Here is a 23574-nt window from a genome sequence, read left to right on the forward strand (position 1 = left end):
GTGACCATATTGTAAACATACTTAATATTGGAGGACTACCATGTCATCTTCTTCTAACGATAGTGTAACTGCGTCAAACGACCGGTTACGTCGGAGATCATATTGCAAACGAACTAAATAGTGGAGGATTGTATTGTAAGTTTTAAAAGTTAAAGGACCTAAATGAAAATTTCATAAAAATTCAGTGACCATTACTATACTTTACCCTTAATAAAAAATATCACATTCAATTTATTTTAATATTTTATATGTAGTTAGCAAAATCATGACTATATCAATGACATGCGTACAAGAACGGTAATATCTAGATGCCAAACTAGGCAATGACAGTCGCCAAGACCGACTCTTAGGAACACGCAATTAAATCTGGCCCATCGTTTTCAACCTCGAACATTATTTTCCGTCAACCACCTAACGCGTGCAATCCCAACGTCGCGTGTTGATATTTCCTCATTAGATGCTCACGACAATTACGACCATAGATCCACAGTCTCAAATACAAAAGCACAGGAAAGCGTAATACTAATTTCGTAAATATAACAAAAGTTTGCTCTATTTTAGTAAAACCACATGCCCTTCATTTCTTTTATAAATAACAAACATTTCTTCCCATGTTATTTTAGAATCAAATCTCTCACGAAACTCAAGTCTTTCTTTTCGTTATATCTTTCACTAACAAAGGTAACCTCACAATCCCGGTAAAGGTACGCTTAGAACCCTAGAAAATCTTACTCTAATTTATTAAATATTTGAACCAAAGGACTCGTTAATGTTATTTATTGCTTGTCAAAGACAGTTATGTGATCGTATTTATATGCATGGTGTTTTGTCTAGATTGTATGTATAAGTTGAGGTGGTGGCGGTGATGGGGAAGGGGAGACCTAGGGCAGTTGAAACAGGACAAAATTTGAGCGTCTCATCCGCTGGGTCATTCAATATGCAGTCAGGGCCGGTTTATTACCCCAGTGAAGAGGAATTCAGGGACCCATTAGAGTATATTTATACGATCAGGCCTGAGGCTGAGCCATATGGGATTTGTAAGATTGTTCCACCTAAGACCTGGAGCCCTCTATTTGCCTTGAATGTGGAGTCTTTTACTTTTCCTACTAAAACACAAGCGATCACCAGTTGCAGGCACGGCCTGCTTCTTGTGATTCAAAGACCTTTGAGTTAGAGTATAATAGGTTTCTGGAAGGACATTGTGGTAAGAAGTTGAAGAAGAGTGTGATTTTTGAAGGGGAGGAATTGGATTTGTGTAAATTGTTTAATGCTGTGAGGAGGTATGGGGGTTATGATAAGGTTGTGAAGGGGAAAAAGTGGGCGGAGGTTTTTAGGTTTGTGAGGTCCTGGGAGAAAAAGATTTCAGAGTGTGCTAAGCATGTTTTATGTCAGTTGTATAGAGAGCATTTGTATGATTACGAAGCTTATTATAAACGGTTGAGTCAGGAGAGGGCAAAGAGTTACAAGAGAGGCATTGTTGAGGATGCAGAGAGTGAAAAGAAGGTTAAAATTTATAGTTGCAAGAGGAGAAGGAAGAATAGTGACCATTGGAATGATATGGTTTGTAAGGTCGAGGACGAAGATCTTGATCAGATATGTGAGCAATGCAGAAGTGGGTTACACGGGGAAGTGATGCTACTGTGTGATAGATGTAATAAGTGGTGGCATATATATTGTCTGTCACCACCATTGAAGCAGGTTCCACTGGGCAATTGGTACTGCTTTGAATGCCTGAATTCTGACAAAGATAGTTTTGGTTTTATTCCTGGAAAACAGTTTACATTGGAAGCTTTTAGGCGTTTGGCTGATCGAGCCAAGAAGAAATGGTTTGGATCAGGATGTTTCAAGGGTACAAATAGAGAAAAAGTTTTGGGAGATTGTGGAGGGTTTGGCAGGTGAGTTGGAAGTTATGTATGGAAGTGATTTGGATACTTCTGTTTATGGGAGCGGTTTTCCACGTATAAATGACCAGAGGCCAGAATCTGTAGAGATTAAAGCTTGGGATGAATATTGTAGGAGCCCATGGAATCTCAATAACTTGCCCAAGTTGAAAGGTTCGATGCTGAGGGCTGTTCATCATAACATTACTGGTGTCATGGTTCCCTGGCTGTATATTGGAATGCTATTCTCTGCTTTCTGCTGGCATTTGAAGATCATTGTTTTTATTCAATGAATTACCTTCACTGGTATGTTTCCTTTAATGTCTTCTGCTCTTGTCTTTTCAGTAGATCATGTTGACGTTCTTGTTACTGCTTTTGAGGTTCTACTGAGACGTGATTTGTGCATTTATGTTATAAAATTTGTCTGGGCATTCCTATTACTAGACCGTGTGCTTTATAGCAAGCCAAAATGTCATCTAAAGTTAAATGGTTCAAATGTATTTCATTAGAGGCTGGATGAAAGTTAGCTAAGGAAGGAACTTGTAGTATCTAGAAGATGGTTCAGATTAGATCAGCATTAGATTCTGGCTGTATGTCCATGCTCAGATATACTTCATGCATCTATAGTGTCTGGTCCATTTACAACTTATTATGCTTCTCATCTATGAATTCTCTGTTTAGGTTCCTTTATAAGCAATCAAGACATAACTGAGGACTGAAGATAATATTTAAGTAATAATAATTCAGTGCACACATGTTTCAATTTACTTGCATGATATGACATACCTTATTGGAAAAGGACATAATACATATTTATATTCTTAATCTTCTGATGGTTTTGGTTGATCTGTGCCTATGTTTTCCAGAATACATGCATAAAATTTCATTTGTGAAGTTTGATGGTTATACTTTGTGTTTTCAGGGGAGAACCTAAATGCTGGTATAGTGTCCCTGGCAATGAAGCTAGTGCTTTTGAGAAGGTAGAGTTTTTAGATTTAATGTCATACGTTTCGCTTTGACATGTGGGTCCTTTAAAACCGCTTCTTTCTTGTGACTATATTCTTCTTTTTTATTTTCCCCTTATTTTATAATATAGACATCCAAGTGTTTTTTATACTAGAATATGATTTCACCTGTTTTATTTTTCCTTCTGTTGAATGGTTTGTGAATACGCTAGCTGATGTATTCATGATTCCACTCTAGCATTTCATGAGTTTGAGTATTACTCTTTCTTGTTTTCTGAAGTATGAATGCATCTGAGCTTTTACTGTTTTTGTAGGTGATGCGGGATTGTCTCCCTGATCTATTTGATGCGCAACCTGACTTGCTCTTTCAGCTTGTTACGATGTTAAATCCATCTGTCTTGCAAGAAAACGGTGTACCAGTCTATAGTGTGCTACAGGTTTTTTTTCATCATTTTTATTTTATAGTTGAATGAAGAAAACTGTTAATGTTTTATGTTTGCTCAACTATTTTGATTTCCTAAAAGCAGCCATGGCTTTATAACTCGTAGGCTAAGTTCAATGTTCAATGATTGCAATCCATCTGTATATGTAGTTTTTACTTATATATTCACTTAGGTATGTATGAGTTTTTATTTTCACGTGAACTTTGAGTTGGCTGTTTGATGTATTTCTTTCAAATATTTTTTTCTTTTGTTTGTGTCTGGTTAAAAGGTGCCTATAGGCTCTAGTTTAGGGTATTAAAATTCTATTTTGAGAAAGTTTGGCATTTAATGCTCTATTCTCACTAAATTCAAGAAGGACAATGTGGTAACTACAGATTTGGTTTCCTATAAATATCACCTTAACTAGTGCCCACTATTCACTTATTAACATACCCCTTATGTTTGGTTTATGCTATCAATTCTGTGTGTTGACCTAGTTTCCCTTTTTATAATATTTTCTTGCTTTTGTTTTCTAGGAGCCTGGAAATTTTGTCATTACGTTCCCTAGATCTTATCATGGAGGATTCAATTTGGGTAAGCTGTCATAGTTTTACGAGCTAGTCATTTGTTAATTAAAGGTATGATTTAGCGTGTCTAGACTTGAAAAGAATTATTTTCAGTAAACTTTGCTTTGTCTTTTCAGGTTTAAATTGTGCAGAGGCTGTGAATTTTGCTCCTGCTGATTGGTTACCGCATGGTGGCTCTGGGGCAGAGCTGTATCAGTTATATCGTAAAGCTGCAGTTTTATCTCATGAGGAGCTACTTTGTGTGGTGGCCAAGGTATAAGTTCCCATACCCATTGTTATTCATTACTTCAAGAATAAGTATCATAAAACAGATGGTTTGATGTTCTTTTAGCTATTTTTTAAAAATAAAACAAGAAGAATGTGAGGCCAATGACTCATGTTAAATTTATCCTATGTTGAATTAGAATGTGGTAACCAAGAAGCTTTCAAGGTATAAGTTCCCATACCCATTATTATTCATTACTTCAAGAATAAGTGTCATAAAACTAAGAGATAACTCTTGCACAGTACTAGGACCCTGTCAAGAAGCTGCTGGTCGGGTCCTCCATCTTTGATGGAATTAATGGCCATTAAATCTGGATTAGTTTTCTTTGGATCTTCTAGCTGGTGTTCTATGGGACGGTTGATTATTGAGAGCGACAGTAAATTATGTGGAGTGGATTAAGAATTTGGATAAATGCCCAAGTCTGTATGTTTCAATTTCTAAAGCAATTGCGGATAAGATCAGAAACTTGGAGGGTATTATTTGTTGGATAGCTAGGTCAGCAAACTTAGAGGCTGACGCTTTAGCAAAGACAAGAATAGGTTAAGATAGGGAGTGTGAGTTGGTTTTTGTTTTTTCTTGACTTTTGGTTTATATCTATTGTATGGGGGCAAAGTTTCGTTGTACTCGTATGCTTTGTATTGCTCTTTTTATTAGTAAAATTTGAGGCACTCTTTTCCTCCTCCCACTGATCTATGGAATACCTTATGGTGTTCTAGAAATCATGAAGGGGTTTTTTAACGAGGCCTTCATTTCTTATAAAAAAATTAGATGCCAGAGCTCAAATGATTTGTAATTTTTTTTGAATCCTTTGGTTATCAGAGTGATTGGGATATATGATTGATGAGGTTAAATTTATCATTCAGAGTTAAAATGCTTCCTAATTTTTTTAATTGCATTCTTTTGGTTAGCAGAGTGATTGGGATAGCAAGGCATCAACTTATTTGAAAACAGAATTGCTCAGAATATATAAAAATGAAAGGACATGGAGGGAGAGGCTTGGCTAAGTGGCATAAAAAGATCATCTCCCATGTCTCCTCGGAATTCTCCTGAATTTGTGGGTACTGAAGAGGTAGTACTTGGTGATGGAGGAAAACTCTGGCTTTATTTATTTTCAATGCTTTATAGCAAGATAATACTTGATCATGAAAATCTCACTGTGGTTATTGTAGGATCCAACATGCATTATATGTAAGCAGTATTTGTATCTTTCTGCTGTTGTTTGTCGCTGCAGGCCATCTGCTTTCGTCTGCCTGGAGGTAACCTAAATTTATGATAATTTCTATTCTTAATTCATTTGCATCCTCATTACATTTAAATTTTTGAAAATTGTTCTTTAAAATTTTTATTACTTTTGCACACCCCTCAACCCAAAAAAAAAAGAAAAACCAACACACAGATTTTGCCCCGCTGAAATTCAGTTCCTTTACTTTCAAAAGAGAATTCCAGGATGCATAGTTTTTTCCAACCGTATTTGCCATTATTGGTGTTGTTTCCTGATTCCTGGTTATTGGAAACTTAAAGTCGCATGCATTTTTATATAGTTAATTTTTAATAATACAATGCATTCTGTTTGCATTCCAACCACCAGATGTTAGTGTGCCCTTCATAGGCTTACTTCAAATGAATTTTGCTGATGAAGGTTTTTTGAGGCTAATTCCTTCTATTCTGATTTTGCGGTTCTTTTAAATAAATTATGCAGCATTGGGAACACCTCTGCGAGTGTAAATCCAGTAAACTCCTTCTTCTCTATCGTTATACGCTGGCAGAATTGGCTGATTTAGTGCTTATGGTGGATAAGCATGCTTCGGAGGAGACACCGCAAAATGATAGTTTACAAAGGAATATTTCTTCTTCCAAGGAACTGAATGTTTTAAAAAGAAGGTTATTAGTTTCTTTTTGATGTTTGTAAAAAATTGCTGTTTTATTTATTTTTTTGTAATGAGCTTTGCTTATACCGTGAATGTGGAGTAGTCTTAATATAATAATTTGATAGATTTATTGATTTTTTTTATGGTGTTTGAGTGGAAATTAGTAGTCATAGGGTCCTATCGGACCGGTGAAGATTAGTTTATTGTGAAATGCTTCTTGACATACTTGTTTGGTTAGTGAATTTAACTTGTGTTTCCTTTATGATTCCTATTGCTCATGTTGGTGACCGTTAATACTAAAATTTCAAGTGAAGACTATTCGATTGGGTTCAGAAATCGGATCTACCTAGAATTTTGATTTGTGAAAACTCATTAGTAAGGCCTGGCATGTTCTACTTTATTCCCTGTAAAGCCATAGTATCCTATCTGGTAATATACATTTCTCAGCCTTTTTGGTTGTTGAAGTTGTAGGCATGTATTGCCTTACATTGCCTTGAAAATTTCTTTAGAGACAGTTACACTAATTCTTACTGCTATTGTTTGTTCTTTAGTGTGTTTCAATAATGAGAGAATGATCCCTGAATGTCAATACTTAGCAATCTAGTGACTTTCTGTTTATGATGGGATGTTTAGCTTTGGGTGGGTACATAACTAATTTAATGCATGTAGGTGAAAGGTGCCCATGTTACTCATACTCAACTTGCAGAACAATGGCTTTCACGCTCGTGTAAGATTTTGCAGAGTCCTTTTGATGGTGATGCATGTACCAGCCTGTTAAAGGGAGCTGAACAGTTTCTCTGGGCTGGTGCTGAGATGGATTCGGTAAGATTTGAGCCTGATATGGTTCATTCCTGTATATGCTCTTCTTCTGCACATTATTATAATGGTAGCTAAAGCAACTATTTTCATGTAATATAGGTCCGGGATATGGTAAAGAATCTGACTGCAGCTCGGAAATGGGCACAAGGCATAAGAGACTGTCTTTCTAAAATTGAAAACTGGTATCCTGGAGGTGATTTTGAGAAAGTGACTCATAAACTGGTTAACAAATTGCTTAGTGTTGATCCTGTGCCCTGTAATGAGCCTGGATATCTCAAGTTGAAGGTACAGCTGTGTAGCATTGCTTAATCTCTTATCTTGTCTCTGTGTGTGAGTTCTTAGAACTGTTTATTTTGTGTAGGACTTTGCTGAAGAGGGCAATTTGTTGGTTCAGGACATTGATGCTGCTTTATCAACGTGCTCTAAGGTATCTCTGAACATGCTTCAACTTCTTATTCCAATGAATTAAAGTTAATGCTTTTATTATCTGGAGAGTTTATTGTTTGGACTGGACTCTCTTTTCTCTATCATGTTGAGTTTTGACTAATATTTTCATGTCTAATTCTAGATCAATGAGTTGGAGTTACTGTATTCAAGGGCTTGCAGCTCACCAATCCATGTAGCACAAAGTGAGAAGTTATCACAAAAAATCTCTTGGTAAAGGTATATCTTTAACATTCAAAATTGTTTTTTTTGTTATATGAATGTCCATTGTCATTCCTGATCCATTTCCATGGACCATCGTTGAGTACCCAGGTATGGGTAGACAATGCGAGGAAAGCTATATTTGATGAATGGCCTGCAGCAGTGGAGGTTGACATTCTTTACAAGTTAAAATCAGAGGTGATTGAATTTCTTTACCTCATAAATTATCTTTCTTCTTTGAAGAAAAAAGACCTGAGAGTATGGTTGTGATTCTCTTTATTATTTATGACATTTCATCATTTTTTGGATAGATATTGGAGCTTCAGGTCCAAGTTCAGGAAAGAGAAATGATTTTGATATTGTATGTCTGGCTGAATCATGTCAGGCTCGGTGTAGATATTTATTGAGTAGTTCCATGACTCTAAAGGTAGTCACTTCATTCTTATGTTTCCACTTTTAAATGTGCATGTATATTTAAGAACTTGTACTTTGAACTCTTAATTGTGCAGGATGTTGAAGTTCTTCTTCAAGAAATGACAAGTTTCAGTGTTAACATACCTGAGTTGAGAGTTCTGAAGCAATACCAGATTGATGCTTCTTTTTGGATCACACGCTTTAATGGTATTATGATAAATATCAATCAGAGAGAGGATCGACAAAGTGTTATTGATGAATTAAATTGCCTTTTAGAAGATGGAGAGTCTCTGAAGATTCAAGGTTCTTCTAATAGCCATAAATAAATGTTCTTTGGTGTTCTTTTGGACTATTCTTTTGTTATTGATTATTTTTACTCTAAACAGTCGATGAGTTGTCACTTGTGAAGATTGAGTTGAAGAAGGCTTGTTGCAGGGAAAAGGCAATGAAGGTAATGATATCCTCTACCTTTCAGCTTTTGCATGTTAGTATTTCAGAGTGCATGCATCATGATATCTTATGTTTATAATTCCCTAACATTTACAGCATATATTTTATTGATTTAGGCACGCAATACAAAAATGGCTTTGGACTTCCTTCAGCAACTGTTAGCAGACGCTGTTGTGTAATGCACTCTCTCTCTTAGTTTTTCCTTACAACTGATGGCACCAAGTGTTGGCTTTGTTACACTTTTTCCTGCTTCTAAGTCTCATTCTGGTGTTCTTTTTCCCTCCCAGTTTGCAGATTGAGACGGAGGAGTTATTTCTAAGTTTGTCTAGAGAACTTGAACGTGCCCTGCAGTGGGAAGAAAGAGCAAAGGATATACTTGCATGCAAAGCTCAGATGTCTGAATTTGAGGATCTTATAAGGTTTGGTGATCAGTTGCTACCATGCCTCTCCTCATTGAGTTCTATGTATTGCTTCCTTATTGCATATGATCATACTGAATTTGATCTCTTTTTAGGATGTCGAACAACATAGTTGCTATTATGCCTTCATTAGATGATGTCCAAACTGCAATATCGGTGGCTAACTTATGGTTAAATAATAGCAAGCAATTTTTAGAATCTGATTTTTCTGAGTCATCCACATCTCGTTCTTTGCTGAAACTTGATGATTTGAAGGTACAAATCGTTCCTTAATCTGGTATATCTACTGAAGTTATTGAAACAAATTTGATCAGGTGGTTTTATATTTTTCAGGAGTTGGCTTCTCAGTTGAGATTTCATAAGATGACATTAATCAACAAGATGTGCTTGAAACTATTTTGAAGATAGCAAGAGATGGCAGTGTGATGCCTTTTCTCTTCTGCAAGATCTGGAGTGCCTGTATGGTGTGACCGACATTGGGGATGGTAGGAGCAATGGTCTTATTTTGAAAATTGAACATCTCGTTAACTTGCTTGAATCTGTCACAAAAGCTGGTTTATCTCTTGGACTGGATTTTCCTGAGATTCCAAAGCTTCAAAATGCTTGTTCGACACTGCATTGGTGCAATAAAGTCCTTTCTTTCTGCTATTTGATGCCTTCTTATGAGGTAACAATTTTTGGAACTTTGTTTTGCATGTCCTAGTTGTTTAGAACATTGAATAATATGAATTATACCTGGTTTTGGTGCAACCCCCCCCCCCCCCCCACAAAGAAAAAAATTGTGCCTTTTCTTGAGGTTTTATTCTTAACAATATTCGTAAGTGCCGTTTCTTCCTATTCACATATTCACATCTATGATGGGTTCTGTTTCACAGGATGTTGAGAGTTTGATGAATAGTGTAGAGAACCTCTCTATTATGCATTCTTCCGGTAGTTTGTTGAGCTCACTAATTTTTGGAGCAAAATGGCTCAAGAATGTCTCAGAGGTGATTTCTGCACCCATAAAGTGTAATGCATGCAAATTGACTGATGCTGAAGAGTGCTTGCTGAATATCAGTATTTTTATCCTTGCATTTCCGCTCTGTGCTTGTACCTGTAGGAACTTAAAGCTTCTATATACATCTTCTGGATTTGGGACAGTTATTCCGCTTATCTTGGCATTTAAACTTCGCATATGCCAGGGTATTCGTGTCGCCTTCCCAATGATGTTTGCCCAACTCATGGAGGCTGCCTGCAAACATAGGTCTGTCTTTTAATTGTCTAACAACATTCCATTTGACTGACATTTTTCTTTTGGAATTTGGTTTATTTTTAGCTTTTACTTCAACTTTTACTCTAGTAACCCAAAGCTATGATGAATGATTTCAGTATTTTGGTATATAAGAAAAATGTACCCTTATTTTAAACTTGTTTCTAAATTTCGCTCTGTGCATGTAACATTTCTCAGTTTAGGGCTTTAGGCTACTACTTATATGGGGCCTTAAATAAATATTTGTTGTTGGATAAGCCAAGTGCATGTATCCCATCAAGTAGTAAACTATTGCTACCATGAAGAAATTAAACTAATCTTTTTAAGCACTAAAATTAACTTAAACAACATTAATCTAATTAAACTAAATTAACTTAAAGCAAATAAATAACAAAGAAAATAATTAAAATTGATTAAATCAATGGATAAAAACCTAGAAATTCAATTTGTTTTAACAGTTCGTTAAATTGTTTTTTTCTCTTTTCTCTTGATTAATGACCCTCTTCCGAAGCTCAAGTAAAAATATCCCTTTAATTCATTACTAGTTTTATGAGAATTAAATTAAGGAAAATTCCTTGAACTTATACTCTAGTGGTGGTTGCATATGACATGTAACTATTTTCTATCTTACATGCAGCTCAATACATCATAATAAATGACGATGATACATATGATATTCAATCAAGTCTAAACATATAATTCCATTTTTCAAGTTCATTAATGTTTAGAAAATTTTATTAATTGTAGCCAAACAACTAGAAGCAATAAGCACAAGATTGAATAAACAAGTCAACTATCATTTGATAAAGAGATACTAAAAAAATAAAAAGGAGTAAAGAGAAAAAAGAAAACTAAGTTGTGCTTGAGTCTTTAATGTTTCTCTGAATTCTCCTTAGGTCTTTTTAGTTTTTTGTGATGGATTCTCTTCATAAACTTAGGTTTATTGTACTTAAATAGGCTTATTTTGTGCCCTAGAAGCCCTAAAAACAAGTGTAATTTGTTGCAAGGTAGTTTAATTGGCCCAGGCTGCAGCACTGAGCTTGCTGTAATTTTGTGCGGCAGCACCAGCTCTTTAAGGTGGTTTTGCCCATTTTGATGCCATTTTTCTGATTTGTCTGTTTCTTGCTGGAAAAGATTTCTAACTGATTTTAACGTACAAAAAATAAAATTAATTAATTTTTAATTATAAAATAAATATTGAATGTAATATAAAGGAAACACTAATAAAGTACTACTACGACACAAAAGGTTAAGCTCAGCTAATTTTAATCTATGTTACCTCCCGGACTCTGCTGTTTGGGTGCCGTTCTGGTGTTGACATGATCTGACATGGGATATGGGTCAGATCTGGAGAAAACTGCACTGACGGTGGGTGAAATTGAGGGTTAGGAAAAGAAAAAGAAAAAGAAAACAGAAGCACAATGGAGAAAAAAAGGTCTGATGGGGGAAAAAGAAGTATTAAAATAATAATATATTCATATGTCCAAATATATTAAAGCATAAATATACTAAAATAATAATATGTATGTAATAATAAAATAATTTATCAAAGAATTATCTATATTAAAATAATATTATATTCATATGCCCAAATACCATTGTCCAAAACTCGGACAATGTCCCTGTGTCTGGAATTCTAGACTTGATTATTGGATCCTTATTTTGCTGACACCCGTGTCCCAAGTCTAGGTGACTTGGGTTTTAATACACCAAATGAGACAAAAATAACTGTTTCATTGAGGTATCAGTATTCTTGTTTTTGCCACAACTTTTGGTTTGAAGGCGCCAAGGTGGTGTGAATTGTGACAATCTGGTTACATGCATGTGTATGTGCATGATACTTATTACTGTGTTTTTGTATGACTTTCATCTTGATACCAGAGATGATATTTATGTTGATTGTTGATTTTGTGTTTAACTGTAAATGTAGGCTATGGCAGGAGCAAGTGAATCGGTTTTTTAGTTTAGAGTTAATGGAGCGGTCCTGGTCTCAATTTATGCAGCTTGAGGTATGCGATGGGTGTCTAATGAGTAAAGTTGAGGCAGGATTTTTTTTTTTGCTCTGTGTTGTAACTTGTGGGATTAGTTACTGTCTTCTTTTTCCCAAGAAATTAAATAGAATGCCTATCTAGTAATGTATTCATGTTATGATCATGAAAAGAATTACATTTTACAATGAATTTGGTTGTTCTCTTATTTGTTGTTTCCTAATCCTTTTAGTAAAACATTGTTTCACTTTTTATGTATTTGCGAACTCAAGAGTGTTTTTGTGTTGGTATGTGATTTATATTTTTTAAGCTTGAAGTTGATTTGATTTCTTATGAACTTCACACACAGGAGTATGGAAAAGCATCATTCTTTACGTGTGAAGAAGTAGATATGGTCTTGTCTGAAGTCGCAAAGATTGAGAAGTGGAAGCAACGCTGCAGGGATGCTATAAGAAACTTTGTTGGAGATGAGAGCTCAACGCTCTGTGCCTTGCAGAAGGTTTAGTCATATAATCCTTTCTGTATTCCAAACTTTGATTTCTTATTAGGCACCTTTAAGAATCTTTTCTGGTTTTCTCCAGATCAAAGAATCCCTAGATAGATCGTTGTACGTATACGAAAAGTCTAAGAGCTGTGAAGGAGTATGTCTCTACATGTGCTGTATAAATGGTTCTGAGGATTGGGATTTTGTAACATGTTCAGCATGCAAGGACTGGTAAGGTCATTGTTTGGTGTTATGAGTTTTCCAGTTATTCGCTTGTTTCTAAATTTTTTTCTATCAAGTTTCGAGTTTTATATAAGTATGATTCAAGTTCTCTCCTTCTTTTGCATGCTTTGTAATTGATATCTCTTGTTCTCATCCTATTGGTGTCTTCTTTATGAGCAGCTACCATTTGCTGTGTCTGGGATATAGAAATAATCCAGAAGTATATACATGCTCATATTGTAAGCTTCTTGCTGGTGGATTAATACCTCCCAACAGAGGTGGCTTCCTGGTATGCATTTACTTTTGAATGATCTTTTAGTAGAACCTTGTATGTCTATTAACTACTTCTCTCACTTTTCACAGGGACTTAATGGAAAGTATTCAGACTTGGAGCTTCTCTCTAATCTTGTATCTGTGGATGAAAACCTTTGTGTAAGGTATACAAGTGAATTTAAATGCTATTTTGTGGTGTCTGCCTGTCTGGTATTCTGTGTTTAATTTTCAATATGTTTTAAATTTTAATACACTATTGCCTTTTCATCTCTGCAAAAAAAAAAATCACAATGATAAATTATGTAATTGGGTTTCATGTCCGTCGGTTAAAAAAAAATTGAAGTGATAATTTAAATGCTTTAAAATATTAAATTAAACAAAGGAGTTGCTAGGAACCCTTGTTCCATGTTCAATTGAGGTATTGTGTTCCTATTTTTAGAGTTCTGGAAAATAGAGTTGGCATGTAACGAATATCTTCTTGTGTCACTTTCACCTGAAACTGATTGTCATTTGTCAGTTGCTAGAACCCTTGTTCCATGTTCAATTGAGGTATTGTGTTCCTATTTTTAGAGTTCTGAAAAATAGAGTTGGCATGTAACGAATATCTTCTTGTGTCACTTTCACCTGAAACTGATTATCATTTGTCAGTTGCTATTTATGTTGAATGTTTAGCGTAAACTGACCGCCCTTATCCTTCTATACTTTTTGCAGAACATGAATGTTGATATTTTCTGCAATAAAAGAATATAAACAATTTTTTTACTTGCTTTTATCAACCATTTTGATAGATTTCTGTAATTTCTGAATACAAAAAATTGGTTTCTTTGGGTAATGTTGCAGGATTGACGAAAGAGATATATTACAACAAATTGTGGACCAAGCGTATGCTTGCAGAAAGTGTTTGACAGAGATAGTGGACTTTGAAATTTCTTGCTATGATAAAGATCAGCTCACTTATGTCAGTAAGAAACTTACAACTGCTTTGAAGGTACCCTTTTTCTTCCCACTTTTCCTCACCCTGTTTATCATTCATATATTTTTGCTATAAGACTATTTTTTGGACATGAAATGATGTTTGCTGGCAATGGTGTTTGTCGCTCTGCCAAAATGCAGTAGCTATCCAAGTTAATTTGATTTCTTGGTACAGGCCATTGGAGTGTCAGGTGTATGATCATCAAAGTTATTGTGATCTTGAGCGGGCATTGGCAAGATGCTCATGGAGATTCCGAGTTGCTAGATTGTTAGATGCTTTAGAGAAGGGTTTAGAGAAGCCTTCAATCCAACAGATTGACTGGCACCTGAAAGAGGTATATGCTACTGGATATAGAGTTACTTATGAATTTTTCAAGCCCATTGCAGTCGGATACTTTTGATTAAAAGCTCTGGTCCTCGGTGATTGACATAATTTCCACCTCTAATTATTTTACTTGTGTTGAGATATGAAATGAACACATCAACAATCCATAGTTATAAAGTTCCAGGTGGTATCTAATATGAGTTGTTAGATCTCCTTATCTGCTCACTTCTGATTCTTTTAACGCTCATGAAGATGTCAACCTGCATTTTCTTCTTATCAAGATCCTTGTTGATTAACCATTGCAAATTCACACATTTCATTAGATATCGCTATTTGGTCAGTTAGCCTTTTAGAACCAATGAACAAATTATCTAGCCTGATACCTGTACAAACTGTCAAAAGTGAAGAACTGATAATGTTTGGAGAAATATCACAGGACTTTGTTTGTTTACATCCATTTTTTCCTTTCAACAGAACTATGGTTATCGGCTTTTCTGGATGTGTACGTCTTTGTATCATGAATGCATTTTCATTTGCATGTGTGCATCTAAAGATAGTTTTCTGATAGGGAAATGCAATGAACATTTACTGAAGATTACTTCAGATTGAAGCTTTCAGAATTGAAGGACATTGGATTGCAGTGGGCTGGTCGTGCCGACAAGGTCAGGATCCTTTGTTTGCATGTGTACGCGACTTCCGAGTAACTTTGTCATGACCCTTCACTTAACTCATCTTTTCCTTTAACAGGTTGCAGCTGATTCTGGGGCACTCGGTTTAGATGGAGTTTATGAACTTATCACAGAGGGGGAAAGTTTGCCAGTTTGCTTGAGGAACGAACTTGAGGTATCGAATTGCATCTTTATACAACCAAGTATGTTTGTGACTTTTTTTTAAAAACAAAAGATAACAAAGTTGGTTAATTCAGGTATTAAGAGTCCGAAGTATGCTTCATTGCATTTGCCGAAAGCCGTATGAAAAGAAAACCATGATTGTTTGCAGTCAGTGTGAGGAGTGGTACCATGTGAGATGCGTTAAATTAACCTTCACACCAAAGGTTTATATCTGTGCGGCTTGTATGCCTGGGAGTAAACACCTGGTGTCTTCTTTGGACTCCTCATTGGATCATGAGAGGTAATGTCAATGGAACACTGTTTCTATCGGGCATAAGCCTTCAAGTTCTTTCTTAAAATAATTGTTCTTGTTTTAATGCTTTGGCAGATACATGGACTCCAAATTGTGGAGCCGAAAACCCCGTCTCCGCGACATAAAAAACCGGGAATGGGACCGAAGAAACCTGAGTCACAGAGAACATCGGCAGTTAGAAAGAAAAGTGGTATATTGTTCAACTAGATGGTTTGAGTTGGCAAAACCGGAAGCCTTTTAGGAGAGCAGCGAAAAAGCGTGCAGAGCTTCATAGTCTACATTTTGCATAGACCACATTGTTAGCAGTTAGCAATAATGAAGCATTTCAGTAATTCAATTGATTCTTGTGGCCTAATCCCTTTTGTACATTGTTCAGCCCAATAATCAATAATCTGCATTTTTAATTATTGGTTCTAATGTATCCAAGTGAACGTGGATATGATGCAAATGTTAAAAACCAAGAACCCCCTGAACTTTTGAATCTCAGTTGATAAGAAAGGTTTAATAGTGTCTATAAATTAATACTACTAATTTTTTTTAATTCTAGAAAAGTGCGGGTGCTTTTTGTCATCACTTGCTACCTACATGTCCTGCATGGTTAAGGTTTGTTCAATCAAAATGTGCATTTGGATGGTACACTTATTTTTCTTGATTATTTGGTCGGGCTGGAAATATTGAACTAACCTATATCTCTCTCATTTTCTCTATTTACTTTTTAAATTAAAATAATTTATTTTTATGTATGAGGATGAAGATTGATTATCCTCATCATTTTTATCACTTATTTTCCGTTATTTTTCTTTTTCATATAATCAAACAAAGCTTGAAGGTGTATAACTAAAATGTACAACGGATTTTTTTCCCAATTTTTATTTTTTAATAAATTGCTTTTTTTGGGAAAAATCCTAATGCATTTTATTGAGTTTTAAAATATTACAAAAGAAAAACGATATGTAATTCTAATATATAAACAAAAGTCCAATGGTAATACAAAGGAAAGAAACAATAATGGTATGACTACTGGATTACAAGAAAATGAATGTTTCAATTGAAATGTTGGTAGACTACTATTTTATTGTCCTACTTGGTGATCCAATAGTTTTAGGCTACAATTGTATTGCTTGCCCTTAAATTATACATATCTCTTGTTTGTTTCACGTTTTAACCTGATTTTGTGGGCTGCCTTGCTTGTACATAAGAAAGTAACAGGATTAGAAGCTTTGTACTGTATTGTAAATATGCTGCCGTGGCTGCAGGTAAGCATGAGCCCTTGTGAATTGGTGAACAGAACTCCATATACGGTTCATATTTGCAAATAGCATCTGCAATTACCTGGGAATCACGTTTTTATCTTGGGGGAAACTTATTTGATATGTTTTAGCTTATCTTAGGGTCGTTTCGAGATATCATGCTTGCCGGGTTCTTATTATTTAACCACGAGGAGGATCGCTTCATATTTGTACATATTGTAGCCATTAAGGTTGTGGTCTAATTGATTTCCCCAAATTTTAGTATGAAGACAAATGTACTTTTCAGGTAAGGTACTTCTAAAATGCAGGGCAGTCTAACCCATCATTAGGAGATGAGGAAATATAAACAGAGAGAGAATAGTCTTTTTATTCATAAAAAGTATATCCAAGTTTATCGAGTCTCTGAGGTGTTCAGGTAACCTCCTCCAGTCATAGAATTCAGGCCAACAGTTTCTTTATATCCTTCTGCAAATAGAAATAGCAACCATTAGAAGTTTTCACACCCACCACACAGACAGTTTATAGTTTATAAATCAATACAAATCTTATGATCTTTGTGTAATTTAAGTTGGAATATAGTAGATAAACAAATGATATATAAAAAAAAAGAATGGCAGAGAATGCCATAAGCAGGCCTTACCTCAATGCTAAGAGGAGAAGTAGTGGGAGAATATCGATCGACGACATTTCCCTCCTTATCAACCAGGAACTTGGAGAAATTCCACTTGATGCTGTCCCCGAAAAGTCCACCATTGCTAGGCTTCAGGAATTTGTATATGGGAGCAGCCTTTTCACCATTCACATCGACCTGTAATCAAATAACACACGATAATGTCGGTTATATAATAACAATTCCAAGGAGAAGCCAAGAACATCTGATACTATAGAACTTAACAGAAGATACTATTGAATTCATGATTTCACCAAAGCATAAAAAAGGCAACACCACCATTATCACCGAGGCAAACAGAATAAAGAGTTTTGAGACTGACTAACCCAAAGGGTTCAATTTTGAGATGACTCTATAGTGTTTGTCCTATTCTTAGTTCAACTGTGGAGTCCGTTTATATATCTTTGACCGTCAACACTATTAAGTATAAAGCTAGGGTGAAAGCTTTGCAAGTAGTCTATGGTCTCGAAGTTCCCAAAAACATTTAAAGTAATACAACAACCCGTACTTCCATCATAGAGCCAAATGGTATACCTGATCAAATATGGGGTATTCGGCTTTAAAGCGAGTGCAAGCAAACTCTAAGATTTGCTCATTGTTCCCAGGCTCCTGACCTCCAAACTGGTTACATGGAAATGCAAGAATCTCAAAACTTGAACAAGACAGTACCAAGTAAAACAGCATAAAGAGTTAGGAGAGAAATAACAAATCAATTGATCAAATTACTTTTAGCCATGTAAACATTCCAGGTAAAACATGATACAGATACAGACACACACACAAGTAGGAAGGCAAAAAGATACCAAAAGTTTGAAACAAACCTTGATCTTTATATTTCTCATACAATTTACTCAGCTCAGTGTAGTTGGAATTGGTCAAGCCATTTCATCAACATTGAAGTAGCAAATCAAAAACTGTCCAGGAACCAGCAGTTAAAAAAAGAAGAAGGCCAAAGTGCAGCATCATAATTTATTCAAAAGTAGTCTGAGTTGAGTCGATTATAAGGTATACATGTAATGTAATGAAAAAGTCTATTCTGTTTGAAAATTGGTTATAAGGGTACCATTGAGATGCAACATTGACAATCAACAGGACCTTGCCCTTCTAAATGCCTAAACTAACGTCATTTCCTCTCTTGCATCCTGAAGAGCCAAAATACAAAAACAAAACCCATATCTTAGAAAAATTAACTAAATAAAAGAAAGATTAAAATTCATCCATGGAGGATAGATTTGACCCCAAAGCCAACCTTAACAGTGAAGTCATAAATGGATCCCTTGGAGGATTGACTGGCCCATTGTATGATCAAATTCAAATCGGAAACAAACCGGAGAAACTGGCGAAATCTAACTCGAATTCGAACGGAGTTTGCTTGGAACTCAGTAAAAGAGAAGCAGAACAATTAGATCAAGATTTCTTCAAACGAGCACAATACAAATAAAATATAAAACTGTGGAGCATTCTTTATAGGATTTGTGAGTTTCAAATTAAGGCCAAATTGTCGTGTGGGTATCGCGTTTCTTCTACTGTTGGAATATACACGTGGACTTCTATAACTAATTTATTATTTTAGTAACTATACAAATTATTTTTATCAATTTACCCTATGGACGATCATTTTTTTTATAAATGTTATTTTATTGTGTATTTCAATAATTAATTCCCGAATTTGACTATTACCTAAAAGAAGCAATTTTCTCAGCGTAAAAAGATTTTCTTGATTTAGGGTTTTGTGTATGCTGGAGTCAACACCTCTGTCTACAACAGTGATTATCATTAGTGTTCCGATGATAAGTGCTTTATTTAATTATTATTTTACTTTTAAATTTCTCTGTAATCATTGATTTTTATGGTTTATTTGTTCGTTTTGATTCATTTTCTGTCTAGTACGCTAGATTCTGTAAATTGCACTAAAAGGACATAATTCTACAGTTTTTTTATTTTCGAAATCAAATTGGATTAGTGGGCATGAATTTGGGCATGAAACATCTGACGAGACGATGACGTCAACACCTTCTAGAAGGTCCAGTCAGCACTTCTAGAAGAACGAATGGATCAGCCGCACGTTTCTGCAATTCGGATTTGAATTAAAGTCATGTTTTAGGATATTATTTTTTATCTTATCTTTGTTTTAGGTATTTTAGTTTAAATAGTTTTAAGAATTTTAATTATGATTTATTTATTTACTTTAGGAATTATCTTTAGCTTGTTTTTAGGATTTTGAAGGTTATAAATACCATCTCAGGGGTAAGCCTAGAAACATATATTTCACATCTGAGAATTTACTCTTCTTATTCTCTCTAGCTTTATCAAATTTTCTATTCTATTTTCTTTCTAGTTTTCAAAATTCCTTTATTTTATTTTACGATTCTGTTTTCAAATATGCTAAGTATGACTTTGGTCATGTTTAGCTAATTTTCTTTTAAGCCGAAGGCTCAATTCCAAACGTGAGAATTGTAAGGCACTAAAATCGCTTCGGATTTTTCTCTTTATTTTTGGGCTTATTTTCAAATCAAAATGATTTTCAAAACCAAAAACTGGCGTTGGTTTGGATGTTGTTATGGTTAACGTGGGAAGAAGGATTGGCTTTTTGAAGCACATTCGACTTCCTGTGAACACACATAGCAAACTTGTTTGCTAAGAGGAAACTGAGATCAGAATCAGTTATTGTTGAAACAACATAATCCGAGTTGGCATATTTTCGAACTTCAACGTTTTAAGATCTACAACAACATTGTTGTTTCTTAGATCAACTCACAAACCGAAATTTAAGAGTGCACTTGGATATTCGGTACATAAAGCATAGTCACAAGGAATTGTCCTTGTAGAGAAGTAGTCGACGTGAATCTTGAAGTAAAGATCTATTTCGATGATTTGAGGAATTTGAGGTAAAGCTAAAGTCTGAGGTTGTTTTTACCATAAGTTTTCTTTATCTCAATTTATTTTATTTGTTTATTTAATTTTTATCTCATTATACTTCTTTAAACAATTTAAAAACTCCCCCTTTTTATCTTTATCATTATCTTATAATTATTATTTATTATTTTATTATTTTCCCTTTTAAACATATTATAATTATTTATTTTATTTTATCTTTTTATTTTCATATGAAATTATATCTTTTTCTAAATAAAAAAAGTTCACTAAAATAGAAACACCATAGTCCATATGGATCGACCCTGCTTCTCTATACTACTCTTTCTTTTTACTTATTAAGAGGCCGAAATTATTTTGATAGCAAAACGACAGATTTAAAATTGGCGCCGTTGCCGGGGGACTAACGACAAGTACTGATTTATTTTGCTTTTTTTTGATTTATGACCAGAAGAAACCCAAGTGAATTAGAAGATCTAGACTCGGAGATCGAATCACGAGCACTAAGAATCCACGCACAAACTCTTCGAGAGAAAAAAGAAAAAGACAAGAAGAAATAGAGCAGAGAGTTCAGAAACCAAATCAAATCTGGAAACAAACTCTAAAGCAGACGCATATAACGAAGATCAAATCCCGATGGAAGAAGAAGAAGAATAAACGATCCGAGAGCTAGCCGCAACTCCTGTCACTCAGACACCATTATGTATCAATTTTCCTAGTGGCGGGACTCCATTTTAATTAAAGACATGACCTATTCATCTTCTTCCCACGTTCCACGGCTTTCCCACTGAAGATCTGCATAAACACTTGTTGGAGTTCCACTTGGTTTGCACTAGAATGAAATCACAGGGAGTTAGTAAAGATCAAATTAAATTGAGAGCTTTCTCTTTCTCTTTAGCCTACTTGGCTAAAGATTGGTTATTTTATTTACCTCCAAATTCAGTTAATTCATGGGCTGACATGAGTCGAATTTTTATTGACAGGTTCTTTCCAACTGCTAAAGCAAGTGAGTTACGAAGGAGCATTCTTTCCATTCGGTAAAAAATTGAAGAAAGTCTCTATTGGGAACGATTTAAAAAGCTTTGTGCACGATGTTCGCAACACAGATTAAATGAGAAAAATTATACTTCAATACTTTTATGAAGGTCTTTTATTTATGGAAATGAAAATGGTAGATGCCGTCAACGGAGGAGCATTAGTCAACATAGCAGGAGAATTGATTTCAATCATGGCAGCCACCTCTCAACAGTTTTCAAGTGAACTCAGCCGACGGGTTCACGAGATAAGTATCTCTTCCATTGAAAATAAATTAGATAAAATAACTGAAATAGTTACTTCACTTATTGCAGGAAAATCTGAGGTAACAAGAGATGTGGGATATGCACGAAGTTGCACCATCCGACGGACTGTTACCCGATGATATAAGAAGGAGGCAATGCAGAAATCAATGTCCTATGAAACTTTACAGGTCCTCCACATAAACCATATAATCCATATAGTAATACTTATAATACAGGATGGCGAGACCACCTAAATCTCAGCTATGCACCAAATCAAAGGCCAACTTTTCAACCAAGGCCTCCTCATCAACAACAAACGTAAAAGACATCGTTGGAGGAAATAATGAAAAAGTTTGCAATTTCCCAAGAAAAACTGGTTACATCCCAGGAAAAATTCCAAAGCCAAACTGAAGCACATCTTCAAGAGTTGAATAACCAAGTGAGCCAACTATCTCAAACTATGGGGATATTGGAATCACAAGGAAGACTACCTTATCAAAATGAGTTAAATCTGAGAGAGAATGTTAGTGCCATCACACTCCAAAGTGGAACAGTCATCTCGCCTGAAGTTCCAGCAAAAAAAGTTGCACATTAGGAAGAACAAGAAGAAACACCACCTCCATAAATACAAGGTACATCTGACGCACATTCTTCTCATTATTCTCATGAAATCACGCCACCACCCTTCCCATCAAGGTTGATAAAGCGTGATAAAAGAGTTAAAGAAAGGGAAATCTTAGAGGTGTTCCAAAAAGTTGAAGTTAACATACCTCTTCTTGAAGTAATTCGACAAGTACCAAGGTATGCTCGATTTTTAAAAGAACTTTGTACTACAAAAAGAAAATTAATGGGGCACGAAAAGGTAAATTTGGGAGAACATATTTCTACAATTTTTCAACGAAAACTCCCACCAAAGATGAAGGATCAATGTATGTTCATTATACCTTGTAAAATAGGTAATTTTAAAATTAAATGTGCAATGTGCGACTTAGGAGCTTCAATCAATGTTATGCCATTTTCTATTTATAAAATGATTACTAATGAGCCTTTGAAGGAAACATGAATAACCATACAGTTGGCTGATCGATCTGTGATCTATCCAGTGGGAGTGATGGAAAATGTCTTAGTAAAGGTTGATGTATTATTTATTCCTCTAGATTTCTATGTCATTGACATGGAACATGATAGGTCGGATTCTTATTCCGAAGTACTCTTAGGTCGACCCTTCCTAAGCACCTCACATACAAAGATCGATGTTAGAAGTGGTATACTGACAATGGAGATTGATTGTGAGATTTTTGAATTTGATGTTTACAAATCAATGAAATACCCAGATCATGTTGAAAGAATTAATTATATTGATGTTATAGATCCTTTAATTGATGAATAAATTGAATCTAATTTTTCTTATAATCTTTCCAATGATCCTGAACTTTTCCACGAAGAGGAAGAAAGGGATTTTGAAAATATTCATGTAATCAATTCTGATTTATCTTTACCTTACTCTAAAACTAAAATTTTACCTTCTATTTTGCAGGTACCAGAGGTAGAATTAAAGCAGTTACCAGAACATTTGAAATATGCCTTTTTAGGCGAAAATGGAACCTTAGCGGTGATCATCTCAAGTAAATTATTTGAAGGAGAAGAGAAAGCTTTAGTAACGGTGTTGCGTTCTCACACAGAAGCCATAGGATGAACCATTATCGACATTAAAAGATTAAGCCCCTCTACTTGTATGCACATGATCAAAGTCGAAGAAGGAGAAAAGTCATCACGAGAAGGATAACGCCAACTAAATCCACCAATGATGAAAGTAATAAAGAAGGAAATCCAGAAACTCCTTGATGCTGACGTAATCTATTCGATATCGGATAGTAATTGGGTAAGTTCAAAATGAAAGTCGAGTTTGTATTGATTACAGGAAGTTGAAATCTCTTACTCGGAAAGATAATTTTCCCCTTCCCTTTATTGACCAAATGATTGAAAGATTAGCTTGGAAAACTCATTACTGTTGCCTTGATGGGTTTTTCAAGTTTTTTTCCAAATCCCAGTAGCGCCAGAGGATTAAGAAAAAAAATGAATTTTATTTGTCCCTTCGGTATATTTTCCT

The 23574-nt window shown here is 35.1% G+C and overlaps 2 protein-coding genes across 2 annotated transcripts; one reads left to right on the forward strand and one right to left on the reverse strand.

The window, feature by feature from the left end:
• Positions 1 to 617: 617 nt before the first annotated feature.
• On the forward strand, positions 618 to 15631 carry LOC120172085. The gene is given in 39 exon segments (XM_039179647.1): positions 618 to 704; positions 835 to 1118; positions 1121 to 1838; positions 1840 to 2144; positions 2147 to 2186; positions 2803 to 2860; positions 3160 to 3282; positions 3804 to 3861; positions 3971 to 4107; positions 5028 to 5112; positions 5115 to 5188; positions 5289 to 5375; positions 5819 to 6007; positions 6657 to 6809; positions 6906 to 7091; positions 7168 to 7233; positions 7375 to 7463; positions 7556 to 7649; positions 7763 to 7802; positions 7805 to 7878; positions 7961 to 8168; positions 8252 to 8316; positions 8432 to 8490; positions 8603 to 8734; positions 8830 to 8989; positions 9068 to 9129; positions 9131 to 9401; positions 9610 to 9977; positions 11914 to 11992; positions 12321 to 12470; positions 12553 to 12686; positions 12858 to 12966; positions 13041 to 13114; positions 13791 to 13938; positions 14114 to 14257; positions 14832 to 14909; positions 14995 to 15090; positions 15173 to 15378; positions 15466 to 15631. Coding segments are annotated over 38 exon segments (5538 nt in total). The 5' UTR covers positions 618 to 704; positions 835 to 865.
• A 1310-nt stretch (positions 15632 to 16941) lies between these two features.
• LOC120172086 (probable phospholipid hydroperoxide glutathione peroxidase) lies at positions 16942 to 21793 on the reverse strand. Its single transcript, XM_039179649.1, has 7 exons — positions 21734 to 21793; positions 21520 to 21636; positions 18374 to 18411; positions 18131 to 18193; positions 17845 to 17962; positions 17281 to 17448; positions 16942 to 17105 (listed from the first exon to the last, which is right to left on the reverse strand). Exons 1-7 carry the CDS (start codon positions 21791 to 21793, stop codon positions 17079 to 17081), a joined length of 591 nt encoding a protein of 196 aa, XP_039035580.1. The 3' UTR covers positions 16942 to 17078.
• Positions 21794 to 23574: the final 1781 nt, after the last annotated feature.

The sequence above is a fragment of the Hibiscus syriacus genome, unplaced genomic scaffold, assembly GCF_006381635.1.
Source record: "Hibiscus syriacus cultivar Baekdansim isolate YM2019G1 unplaced genomic scaffold, ASM638163v2 tig00111841_pilon, whole genome shotgun sequence".
Lineage (NCBI taxonomy): Eukaryota > Viridiplantae > Streptophyta > Magnoliopsida > Malvales > Malvaceae > Hibiscus > Hibiscus syriacus.